Source organism: Bufo bufo, chromosome 2, assembly GCF_905171765.1.
Source record: "Bufo bufo chromosome 2, aBufBuf1.1, whole genome shotgun sequence".
Taxonomy (NCBI): Eukaryota; Metazoa; Chordata; class Amphibia; order Anura; family Bufonidae; genus Bufo; species Bufo bufo.
Window position 1 is genome coordinate 670,781,019 of NC_053390.1, and position 13,741 is coordinate 670,794,759.

General features: G+C 42.6%; 1 protein-coding gene across 1 annotated transcript in view; it reads right to left on the reverse strand.

Annotated features, from left to right (window-relative positions):
- The window catches only part of FSTL5 (follistatin like 5), a 966,340-nt gene that overhangs the window by 290,843 nt on the left and 661,756 nt on the right, over positions 1 to 13,741 (reverse strand). Inside the window, 1 exon segment of the mRNA XM_040418623.1 lies at positions 11,501 to 11,621. Within this exon segment, the coding sequence (XP_040274557.1) occupies positions 11,501 to 11,621 (121 nt within the window).

Consider the following 13,741-nt stretch of genomic DNA (forward strand, 5'->3'; position numbering starts at 1 on the left):
ATAAAATTAATCCTCAAAAATACAACTTGCCTAATAATTCTGCACTCCCTGTACAGCTTTGGCATACTGGGGTGAAAAATGCCTCTCATATACTGCACATCTGGGATTACACATGCATAAGTGACTGTCACATTTAGGCCATAAATATGGCTTTGGCATACTGGGGTGAAAAAAGCCTCTCATATACTGCACATCTGGGATTACACATGCATAAAGTGACTGTCACATTTAGGACAGAAATACAGCTTTTTGGTTAGGGTGAAAAAAAAACTCTAATATACTGCACATCTGGGATTAGACAAGCATAAGTGACTGTCACATTTAGGACAGAAATACAGCTTTTTGGTTAGGGTGAAAAAACCCTTTAATATACTGCACATCTGGGATTAGACAAGCATAAGTGACTGTCACATTTAGGACAGAAATACAGCTTTTTGGTAAGGGTGAAAAAACCCTCTAATATACTGCACATCTGAGATTAGACAAGCATAAGTGACTGTCACATTTAGGACAGAAATACAGCTTTTTGGTTATGGTGAAAAAACCCTTTAATATACTGCACATCTGGGATTAGACAAGCATAAGTGACTGTCACATTTAGGACAGAAATACAGCTTTTTGTTAAGGGTGAAAAAACCCTCTAATATACTGCACATCTGGGATTAGACAAGCATAAGTGACTGTCACATTTAGGACAGAAATTCAGCTTTTTGGTTAGGGTGAAAAAACCCTCTAATATACTGCACATCTGGAATTAGACAAGCATAAGTGACTGTCACATTTAGGACAGAAATACAGCTTTTTGGTTAGGGTGAAAAAACCCTCTAATATACTGCACATCTGGAATTAGACAAGCATAAGTGACTGTCGCATTTAGGACAGAAATACAGCTTTTTGGTTAGGGTCAAAAACCTTTCTAATATACTGCACATCTGGGATTAGACAAGCATAAGTTACTGTCACATTTAGGACAGAAAACCAGCTTTTTGGTTAGAGTGAAAAAAGCCTCTAATATATTGCACATCTGGGAATACACGTGCATAAGTGACTGTCACATTTAGGCCATAAATACGGCTTTGGAATACTGGGGTGAAAAAAGCCTCTGATATACTGAACATCTGGGATAAGACGTGCATAAGTGTGTGTCACATTTAGGCCACAAATACTGCTGTCATATAGAGTTTAAAAAAAAAATTGAGTGCAATACCCTACATCAGGGTTTTTATTGGCGGTTAATTATTTTTAACAGACTTAACCACTTTTTACTTTGCTTTGTAAACGCTAACTGTGAGGAAAACATCTAATTTGGGACGCGGTCATGTTCGTGCTGGTGGTTTTGGTGGAGCCTCTGTTGCAGGGAGAGGACGTGGCCATTCCGCCACAGAAACACGTCCTACTGAACCTACTACCTCAGGTCCCAGTAGCCGCCAGAATCTACAGCGATATTTGGTCGGGCCTAATGCCGTTCTAAGGATGGTAAGGCCTGAGCAAGTACAGGTGCTAGTCAATTGGGTGGCCGACAGTGGATCCAGCACGTTCACATTATCTCCCACCCAGTCTTTTGCAGAAAGCGCACAGGTGGCGCCTGAAACCCATGCCCATCAGTCTGTCATATCACCCCCGTCCATATCGGGGAACCTGTATGAACCTCAAGTCATGCAGCAGTCTCTTATGCTGTTTTAAGACTCTGCTGGCAGGGTTTACCAAGGGCATCCACCTAGCCCTTCGCCGGGGTGGAAGACATAGAATGCACTGACGCACAACCACTTATGTTTCCTGATGAGGACATGGGAATACCACATCAGCACGTCTCTGATGATGACGGAACACAGGTGCCAACTGCTGCGTCTTTCTGCAGTGTGCAGACCGAAAAGGATGTCAGGGAGGAAGACTGGGTGGAAGACGATGCAGGGGACGATGAGGTCCTAGACCCCACATGGAATGAAGGTCGTGCCACTTTCAGAGTTCGAAAGGTAGAGGCAGTGGTGAGACCGAGCCAACAGCGTAGCAAAAGCGGGAGCAGGGTGCAAAAGCAGAGCAGCCGTCGCCAAAACAGTTTGCCTGCTGATGGCCACCGTCACCAGGGACCGAGCACACCAAAGCAGCTTCAAGGAGTTCCCTGGCATGGCACTTTTTCACACAATGTGCTGACGACAAGACCTGAGTGGTTTGCACGCTGTGCCATCAGAGCCTGAAGCGAGGCATTAACGTTCTGAACCTTAGCACAACCTGCATGACCAGGCATCTACATGCGAGACACGGGCTGCAGTGGAGTAAGCACCTTCAAAACCAAGAAAGGGCTCCTGCTCCCTCTTCTGCTGCTGCCTCAGCCTTTTCCTCCGCCTCTGGAGGAACTTTGGCACCTGCCGCCCAGCAAACAGAGGATGTGCCACCAACACCACCACCTCCGTCACCAAGCATCTCCACCATGTCACACGGAAGCGTTCAACTCTCCATCTCACAAACTTTGAGAGAAAGCGTAAATTCCCACCTAGCCAGCCTCGATCCCTGGCCCTGAATGCCAGCATTTCTAAACTGCTGGCCTTTGAAATGCTGTCATTCAGGCTGGTGGAGACGGACAGCTTCAAACAGCTCATGTCGCTTGCTGTCCCACAGTACGTCGTTCCCAGCCGCCACTACTTCTCCAGGAGAGCCGTGCCCTCCCTGCACAACCAAGTATCGGATAAAATCAAGTGTGCACTGCACAACACCATCTGTGGCAAGGTCCACCTAACCACAGATACATGGACCAGTAAGCACGGCCAGGGTTGCTATATCTCCCTAACTGCACACTGGGTAAATGTAGTGGCGGCTGGGCCCCAGGCGGAGAGCTGTTTGGCGCACGTCCTTCCGCCGCCAAGGATCGCAGGGCATCATTCTTTGCCTCCTGTTGCCTCCTCTTCCTACTCGCCTTCCTTCTCCTCTTCTACCACCTCCTCATCTGGTCAGCGACAGACCTTCACCACCAACTTCAGCACAGCCAGGGGTAAACGTCAGAAGGCCGCTTTGAAACGAATGTGTTTGGGAGACAGGCCCCACACCGCGCAGGAGTTGTGGCGGGGTATAGAACAACTGACCGACGAGTGGTTGCTGCCAGTGAGCCTCAAGCCCGGCCTGGTGGTGTGCGATAATGTGCGAAATCTCGTTGCAGCTCTGGGACTAGCCGGTTTGACGCACATCCCTTGCCTGGCGCATGTGCTGAATTTGGTGGTGCAGAAATTCATTCAATACTACCCTGACATGTCAGAGCTGCTGCATAAAGTGTGGGCCGTCTGTGCGCGCTACCGGCGTTCTCATCCTGCCGCCGCTCGGCTGTCTGCTCTTCAGCGTAACTTCAGCCTTCCCGCTCACCGCCTCATATGCGACGTGCCCACCAGGTGGAACTCCAGCTTGTACATGCTGGAGAAACTGTGTGAGCAGCAGCAGGCCATAGTGGAGTTTCAGCTGCAGCACGCACGGGTGAGTCGCACTGCAGAACAGCACCACTTCACCAACAATGACTGGGCCTCCATGCGCGACCTGTGTGCCCTGTTGCGCTGTTTCGAGTACTCCACCAACATGGCCAGTGGCGATGACGCCGTTATAAGCGTTACAATATCACTTCTATGTCTCCTTGAGAAAACACAGGGCGATGATGGAAGAGGATGTGGCCCAGGACGAGGAGGAGGAAGAGAGGTCATCTCTAACACTTTCAGGCCAGTCTTTTAGAAGTGGCTCAGAAAGAGGATTTTTGCAAAAGCAGAGGCCAGGTACAAATTTGGCCAGTCAGGGCCCACTACTGGAGGAGGAGGAGGATGGGGATGAAGCATGTTAACAGCAGGGTGGCATCCAACGCAGCTCGGGCCCATCACTGATGCGTGGCTGGGGAGATACAGAGGACGCAGACGATACGCCTCTCTCAGAGGACAGCTTGTCCTTACCTCTGGGCAGCCTGGCACACATGAGCGACTACATGCTGCAGTGCCTGCTCAACGACTGCAGAGTTTCCCACATTTTAACCTGTGCTGATTACTAAGTGGCCACCCTGCTGGATCCCCGTTACAAAGACAATGTGCCTTCCTTAATTCCCTCACTAGAGCGGAATCGGAAGATGCGCGACTACAGGCGCACGCTGGTAGACGCGCTCCTGAGAGCATTCCCGACTTATGCCGGAGGACAAGTGGAAGCTCAAGGTGAAGGCAGGGGAGGAGGAAGGGGTCGCCAACGCAGCTGTGTCAGTGCCAGCACCTCAGAAGGCAGGGTTAGCATGGCCGACATGTGGAAAACCTTTGTCACCCCGCAACTGCTGTAATGGAGCGTGTTAGCAGGAGGCAGCATTTGAACAACATGGTGGAACAGTACCTGTGCACACGACTACACGTACTGACTGATGGTTCTGCCCCATTCAACTTCTGGGTCTCCATATTGTCTACATGGCCAGAGCTTGCCCTGTATGCCTTGGAGGGGCTGGCCTGCCCTGCAGCCAGTGTACTCTCTGAACGTGTATTTAGCACGGCAGGAGGCGTCATTACAGACACACGCAGCCGCCTGTCCACAGCCAACGTGGAAAAGCTCACGTTCATTAAAATGAACCAGGCTTGGATCCCACAAGACTTGTCTGTACCTTGTGCAGAATCGACATTTATACCACCATCAAACATACATTCTTGTACTCAAGTCAAGTGCAATGATTCTTTGTTTTCTTTTTTTTTATTTGTCCCAATATTTTGGGGGCTACCTACCCCAATAAAAAATTAATAAAAATATTGTTGGCTACCTGTTCCTCCTCCATTGCTGCCTTTACCTACAACACCACATTCACCGCCTCCTAAACCTCCGACTCCATATCCACCTCTTTCTCTGAGTTGCAGGTTAATAATTTGTAATTTTTAGTTATTTTATTTTATTTTAAGTTATTTCCCTATCCACATATGTTTGCAGAGCAGTTGCAATGCTTTTAAGCACATTTTACTGCCTTTTACATACCTCTAGCCTTTTCAAGGACTATTTTAGAGCCCTAAATAAAAAAAAAACTTATTTTCAATTGTCGGGTGACATTTTACCATTTTTGGCGCATACAAACCCCTGCTGTGCCTGGGTGACAGGGGCCTAAATCTCTCAAAATCCTCTGTTCTATTGCTGGGTGACATGAACCCCCTTTTGCCGTGAATGAACCCCTGCTGTGCCTGGGTGACAGGGGCCTAAATGTCTCAAAATCCTCTGTTCTATTGCTGGGTGACAAGAATCCCCTTTTGCCGTGAATGAACCCCTTCTGTGCCTAGGTGACAGGGGCCTAAATCTCTCAAAATCCTCTGTTCTATTGCTGGGTGACATGAAGCTAGTTTCGCCGTGAATAAACCCCTGCTGTGCCTGGGTGACATGGGCCTAAATCTCTCAAAATCCTCTGTTCTATTGCTGGGTGACAAGACCCCCCTTTTGCCGTGAATGAACCCCTGCTGTGCCTGGGTGACAGGGGCCTAAATCTCTCAAAATCCTCTGTTCTATTGCTGGGTGACAAGAACTCCCTTTTGCCGTGAATGAACCCCTGCTCTGCATTGCTGACAGGGGCCTAAATCTCTCAAAATCCTCTGTTCTATTGCTGGGTGACATGAACCCCCTTTTGCCGTGAATGAACCCCTGCTCTGCGTTGCTGACAGGGAACTAAATTTAGTGAAAACATCTGATACTGATCGGAAGATGCGTGACTACAAGCGCACGCAGCTGATGGCATTCCCACCTGACAGCGGGGGCACAGTGGAAATACAAGGCAAAGGCAGAGGAGGAGGAAGAGGTCGCCAACGCAGCTGGGCACCACCAGCACCTGAGAAGGCTGGGTTAGCATGGCCAAAATGTGGAAAAGCTTTATCAGCCTTGGAGGTGCTGACCTGCCCTGCAGCCAGTGTATAGTGTGAACGTGTGTTTAGCACGGCAGAGACTATTATCACAGGCCACAGCCAATGTGGACAAACTTACGTTTATTAAAATAAACCAGGCATGGATCCCACAGGACTTGTCCGTACCTTGTGCAGAATAGACATTTATACCAGCCTCAACCATCCAGTCTTGTACTCAAGTGCACTTATTCTTTGTTTCATTTTGTTATATGTCCCAATATTTTGGGGGATACCCCAATTTAAAAATAAAAATTAACACAAATCTGTGTTGGCTACCTATTCCTCATTCACCGCCGCTTCCACCTACACCGCCACATCAACCTACACCGCCACATCCACCCATCCACCGCCTCCTCAACCTCCTACTCCTAGATCCAGATTGTTATTTTTAAGTTTTCTGTATTTTATGTTATTTTAAGTAATTTCCCTATCCACAATTGTTTGCAGAACAGTTGTCATGCTCTTAAGCACATGTTGATGCCTTTTGCAGCCCTCTAGCCCTTTCCAGGACTATTTTAGAGCCATTTTAGTGCCCAAAAGTTCAGGTCCCCATTGACTTCAATGTGGTTTGGGTTCGGGGTCAAGTTCGGGTCCCGAACCCGAACTTTTTTTTCAAGTTCGGCCGAACCTGCCGAACCCGAACATCCAGATGTCCGCTCAACTCTAATCAATAGTATACATTTTATATTGAATTAAAAAAGCAGATGTGATTCTTTATTAAACAGCCTACTGAGTAGTATGGACATGGCTTATTTTGTGCAGCCTAATTTTAAATTGTGCATTTTGTAAGCATGTGGGCTCATGCATTGTACAGGCCTTAGTATCCAACTGCTGCTGTCGTGTTACTTTTTAACAACTAGCGTATAAATCACATGGTCCAATGTCATGAAAGGGTGTTCCCCTCTTAAACAGAAAGTCTAGCACTGGGAGAGAAGCCCTATTCAATTGCCATCTTTATGAAATCCATCTTAAAAATAATCCAACATGGACTTCAGTTCAAATGTCTGGGTTTACGCATTTTGGATCTTTAAGCTTTACTTGGCTCAAGTTAAGCCATGTTGGTCGGATAATCTATGATTAAAAATTACTAGTCGGACGAAATGTGTCAGACGAGAGTGGGGATATGCATGTAGTTATGCGATTTATTACAATAAAGGATTGATTTTTATTTACAACACACTGGATTCCTTCTCTAGCTTCAACTCGATTATTTCTAAGGACATGATCATGCCTTGAATCCACGCAGTGACCTGTTTGATGAAGTGAAAATATGGTGTTGGATTACATTTTCGCTTTACAAGTTGTTAGAAAGTGTCTCAGCATGAGAAATCTATCTACAAGTGGACACTGACTGGCCACCGAAATGTATGTGACCATGGGTAATTGTAGCAATTATGTGTATGGCACACTTTTAAAGGTAATTCAGTGAGGCCAAGCGTTTCTGACAGTGTTCTGTCTGTGTTGGTACTGCTAATTGACATAAAGGATGCTAAGGGCAGTGGGGCCTGCTGTGAGTAGTATACTTTGAAACTAAGTCCGAGCGTTTGAAGTAGTGCACACAGGTTTGTCATGATATTACAACCTGATTAATTATAGTCTTCTTATCTATATGAGAAAAAGCAAGTGGTGCCTTTCTCAATACCGTTAGATTAGATATCTGGATAACTGCATTTATACATGACCTCAATGAATTACTAACTTTACGGCAGACCACCATTATTGGGGCACCCAAAAATTTGTTTCCTTGCCATTCCTGTTATATGTGCTGCAATGTAAACTCGATGTATAGCCAACCCAATGATTCCCTTCCTACAGCAAAGGCTCTATTTCAATTCTTATTCATTTCTCTGCATTCATAATCTCTATACTTTCTGCTGTGTCTTCATATATGCAAGATATTGAACATTGACTATACATATTACCCTTTTTCTCCATAATACATTTGTTAATTGTAGTCTGGGTATAAGGAACAAATTGTTCTGTTTGCTACTTGACACAACCATGGCCTTTAGCTTGGCATATGACCCTACTTAATCAATATCTTTAAGGATTCTTTGTATGCAGAAAGAACAACTATCCTACAAAAGTCCAAGGGAGAGGTGAGCTCTTCATCTATTTAAAAGCATCCTCATATTTTCTGCAAGCTGTACTACAATCTTATGGAAATATGAAGATAAAATGCAGTACATTAAATAAGACAGTTCTAGTGTACTCAAGTACTGTGACAAAAATGCTGCAAACACCAAAAAATAAGCAAATCTTGTATTCTTCTCTCCTCTACTAAATTGACAAAAGAGACAAACCGTAGATAGTCTACAGCAATAATAAACCTTATCTCTAAAATAACACACTCCAAAATAGGTTAAACCTATTATACAGGCTCCATCTGGGTCTGCATCCTCTGGAATTCCTGCTGTTGGGAAACTACAACTCTCAGCATACTCTATTAACTTCTATTGGAGTTCAGAGAACAGCAAGCAGCTATGCAGACCACCGGCTGTAGCTTCAAAACAGGTGGAGTGCTGAAGGCAGCTGTTCTAGATCAAGTTGCACCTTGAACAGCAGACATTCTTCAGAATTTTTCACAGAAAATAAAACTGTTGATACACGATTCCCAAGTTTATTACAAACTCACCAATCTATTCTAATTTCAGTAATATACATGTGAATGAGATTTTGAAAACCCTGTATACATGTAGCAGAAAAACGTTTGCATGGACAAACAAGAGTCACTCTGTCACAGATTCGTTATACGTTTTAAGTACAGAGTTCACCCACTCATTGTACAGTGAAATCTGCATGCACCATATTTAATACAGTTCAGATTGTTTAACATACCCAAATGTGGTCATTTCTGCATCAAAGTTATTGTGGGTGGCATATAAGCTCATTTAGATGGGCTGACTGAGCAGGCAATTATAGGGAACAAACACAGTAATAGGGATGAGCGCGAATATTCGAATAGCGAAATATTCGTACGAATATTACAACTTCGTAAATTTGCGAATATTTCGAATATATTAAGATATATTCGTTAAAACAAATAATCGTTTTTTTTTCCATCTGAACCCATTAGGCTACTTTCACACTAGCGTTCGGGGCTCCGCTTGTGAGCTCCGTTTGAAGGGTCTCACAAGCGGCCCCGAACGCATCCGTACTGCCCTAATGCATTCTGAGTGGATGCGGATCCGCAGAGAATGCCTCAGTCTGGCAGTGTTCAGCCTCCGCTCCGCTCAGCAAGCGGACTCGGGTGTCCGCCTGGCCGTGCGGAGGCAAACGGATCCGTCCAGACTTACAATGTAAGTCAATGGGGACGGATCCGCTTGAATTTGACACTATATGGCTCAATTTTCAAACGGATCCGTCCCCCATTGACTTTCAATGTAAAGTCTGGACGGATCCGTCTGAACAACTTTCACACTTAGAATTTTTTCTACAATATAATGCAGATGGATCCGTTCTGAACGGATCCCAAGTCTGCATTATAGGAGCGCATCCGTCTGGGCAGACCCCAGACGGATCCGCTCTGAACGCAAGTGTGAAAGTAGCCTTAGTCATATCAGTAATTTACTTTAATATCACCAAATTAGTGCTAGTAATTTAGTATCACATATTTTGTGATAGTAAAAATTACTACTATCACTAATGGGTTGGCTTGTTAGAATTGTTGAATATAGCGCTATATTCTCTATCTTCATCTATTCGACCAAGCCAACCCAATAGCATACAGCCCTTATGCGACCCGAATCACTCGCATATGTAATTGCCTATTTGTCGGATAACATAAACTATCCTACATAAAGAGGGAAATTATAAATCAGTAACGATTCTCATTACTGATTTATAATTTTCCTCTTTATGTACAGCACTATATTAGCTAAATTGCAGTCTATATGTGTATTTTACGAATATTCGCTATATTGCTATAACTTTGATTTTTAGAATATTACAAATAGTCCAAAAAAAAAGTTATTGCAATATAGTGAATATTCATAAAATACACATGTAGACTGCAATTTAGCTAATATAGTGCTATAATCTTTTTTTTTATAGTCTAATTTTTTTAATCTCTTCTGAACTTCATTTTTGGAAAAAATGTACACTATTAGAAAAAAATACTACAGCACAATATTAGCTAAATTGCAGTCTATATGTGTATATTACGAATATTCGCTATATTGCTATAACTTTGTTTTTTCGAATATTCGTAATATTCTAAAAACTGAAGTTATAGCAATATAAAGAATATTCGTAATATACACATATAGACTGCAATTTAGCTAATATTGTGCTGTAGTATTTTTTTCTAATAGTGTACATTTTTTCCAAAAATGAAGTTCAGAAGAGACCATAAAATTAGACTATAAAAAATTATGATTATAGCACTATATTAGCTAAATTAAGTGTATTTTACGAATATTCAATATATTGCTATAATTTCGTATTTTAGAATATTCGTAATATTCTAAAAAACGAAGTTAAAGCAATACAGCGAATATTCGTAAAATACACATATTAGTCAACCAATAGGAAAGTTGCCTTAACAGTTTAAAGAAAATCGCAATACGCGAAAAATGTAATCGCATATTATTCACGATAAATAGAATAATGACGAATATTCGATTTCGACGAATATAAGACGAATATTCAATCGAATATTCGCGAAATATGGAACCTCCCGCTCATCACTACACAGTAATTGTCAGAGTAGGTGAGTGTTGCTTGTTTCCATACAGATCAATTCTTTCTGGGTAATAGATCTATTTTTACAAAGCAGAATCTGCCTCCCATGCTTGCTTGCTGTTTGGGTGATCAATGACTCCTCTACCCCCATTTAATGGCAATGAACATTTGTAAAAACATTTGTTCCCAATAATAACCCCAATAATTGTCACACGTAAAAGGACATTATGTGCATGAGCTAAGTCTCAAGTTTCAACTAAAGGGCTGCTTCTGTCACCAGATACATCGTTAAGAAATCATCTTACATGTGAGATGTGCACTTGTCAATATATCCTATTGGTCTTTATACTATTTCAATAGGTGGCCTCTTTGTTGAGAAATTGGCTCTTCCAACTCGTTGCACCGAAGGCTACACTCCTATTCATTTCCAGCCACCCCCACCACTTGAATGACAGGGCCAAGCAGTGAAGACATACTCATGTCTGGCCAAGAAGTGTCACGGCATTATGTTTGGCGCAAGGGATGGAGAGCCCAGCAATCTCCATCCATGTACAGTGAGTGCACTGAATGTGCTGCCACGAGACTTCAGGGCTAGATGTGAATATATCTTCACTGCCTCGCCCTCTCAGTCAAAGCAGTTGGCGTGTGGCCAGGATTAAAAAGGAGCAGAGAGTCAGGTGCAACGGCACCACCCTTGTGGAACTTATGGGTTAATTAGCATAATATTAAAAGTTGATTTCTCAACAAAGAGGCCACCTATTGAAATAGGACCAACACCCTTGCAATGTACTCCCAGTAAATGGGGGTTCCTTTGCATTGTACTATTGACATCAAATGAATGGATAGTCTGCTTATGTACCACTTCAGAATTGTACAATCATAAGTGGAATATACTGTACATTTTCTAAACACAGACACCTTTTAATTACATTTTCACTGCTTACCATTCACTTGGAGTATATGAGTTTGATAAAGCTTATCATAGCCATCAGCATGACAGCTGTAATTCCCCATGTGGGTTGTGGTAGCCTTGGTAATGTATAAGGATCCATCATCTCCAAAGTCCTAGAGGAATAATTTTAGAAAAACAAGGTTATTGTAATTATCTTAATACCGTAACATTAATTATGTTCCTCAACTTGGCATATTTATTGTAATGCAAGATGCTCAGCGCAATAATGCTTGATAGAGTCATCATATAGATCCAGTTCAGTCATAGTTGGAGTACAATTACAGACATTTTATTAAGTAGAATTTGAACTGCCTATTCTCTAGCCTGCAGTACAGTAAGAGTCATGCAACAAATGAAATGAAATTGTTTTATTTTGCGTTTATTGATTATTTCTAAGTTTATTAGTGTAATTTAAAGTTGTTAATATACATAAAGTGTAACTTGCATTTTAGTGTATTTTTACTCTTAAACATTTTTGTAAATACTTTATTGGGGAAAGATGGTTCTTTGCAGTAGAAAACAGGGTGTGAAGAGTCCTTTTATCAAACCTTTAACTGAGTGTTTCTAAGGAGAGTCTGTCTTCAGTTCTTCTGAATGCTGAAGACACCTTTTGTGTAGGATACAGAGGCTTCCTGCTGCCTTTGGTCACTACCCCAGTCCCTGAGTATGTATGTACATGTCCTCTTACTTTCACTGTCCATCACTATGCCTATAGGACTTGTACACAGAGGTGTCTTCAGCCCTTAGTAGAATGCTGAAGACTGAAGACAGACTCTCGTAAGCAATCCTATATTTGATAAGAAGACTCTTTCCCTAATAAATCATATTAAAAAAAATTTAGATCCCTGTCCGTACATTAAAAATTTTAAATAAAAGAAAAATTACACTTTCCGGATTCTACATCCCCATTACAAAGAATAGATCTCCTGATTACAGGATGATCACAAGACTCCTGCTTTTAGGACCACTCTTGAGGGATAGCAACTATTGAGTCCTAGTTCCCCCACAACAAAAACTCTGATATGTTTTTTTTAAACCACACCACCATTTAATGAAAAGACCTTTATGTTCATAAAAAAACAAGCAGCTTAATGAGCCCACAGTTTGTGTTATTATTGTCATGATGAACGTGACTAATTGCTGGGGATGCCGAGACAGGAATCACATTCTTTAAAGGGCCGGTTCTGATTAGACAAATGGTTTAATGGTTTAAAGGAAATGTGTCATTAAAAAATGACATTGTTTAAATCATATTTTTATGTTAAACACATTTTTAGAGAATTTTTGATGATGTAATTTTTAATTTTCCATGTCACTATTTATATTTAAACAAAAAACATAAAATCCTGCACTTTTCCCACTGCCCGCTAAGCATAATATTAGGCACCACTTCTTGGTCTGTACAGATTACTTTACCTGCCTGGCAAGGTTGTCCATGGTGAATAAAATGATACCTTTGTTTTGTCATTACGTTGAACTGCTGCAGAGATATCTTAGTTTTTATTTATTAGCAAATGAACAAGTGTGAGCATCAAGGGAACGGGCTGTGAGACATCTTGTCTGTCAATAAAGAGGAGGGAGGATGGTGTAGAGCACAGAGGTGTTACAAAAATAGTGCTCCAATTGCTCCGGTCAGCAGCCCCTTGGTGATTAAACTTGCTCAATAAAATCTGAGATATCTCTGTAGCACTTCAACATACATACAGAGAAAAGAAAGGTATCATTTTAATCAGCATGATCCACCCTACTAGGCAGTATGGCTTGTTTAATAGTGTTGATCATGCCAACAGAAACTCTTTAAACCTAACACTTGTGTTTAGAAATGCTACTAGAGTTTTTCTATAGCATTTGGCATTGATTTGGAATTTTTTTTTGCAACTTTTAAAAATTATTACAGTGAGAAATCAGATTTGAACCTAATTTGCATAGCTAAGGGCTCTTTCACACTTGCGTTGTCCGGATCCGGCGTGTACTCCATTTGCCGGAATTACACGCCGGATCCGGAAAAACGCAAGTGAACTTAAAGCATTTGAAGACGGATCCGTCTTCAAAATGCGTTCAGTGTTACTATGGCACCCAGGACGCTATTAAAGTCCTGGTTGCCATAGTAGTAGTTGGGAGCGGGGGAGCGGTATACTTACAGTCCGTGCGGCTCCAGGGGCGCTCCAGAATGACGTCAGAGCGCCCCATGCGCATGGATGACGTGATCCATGAGACACGTCATCCATGCGCG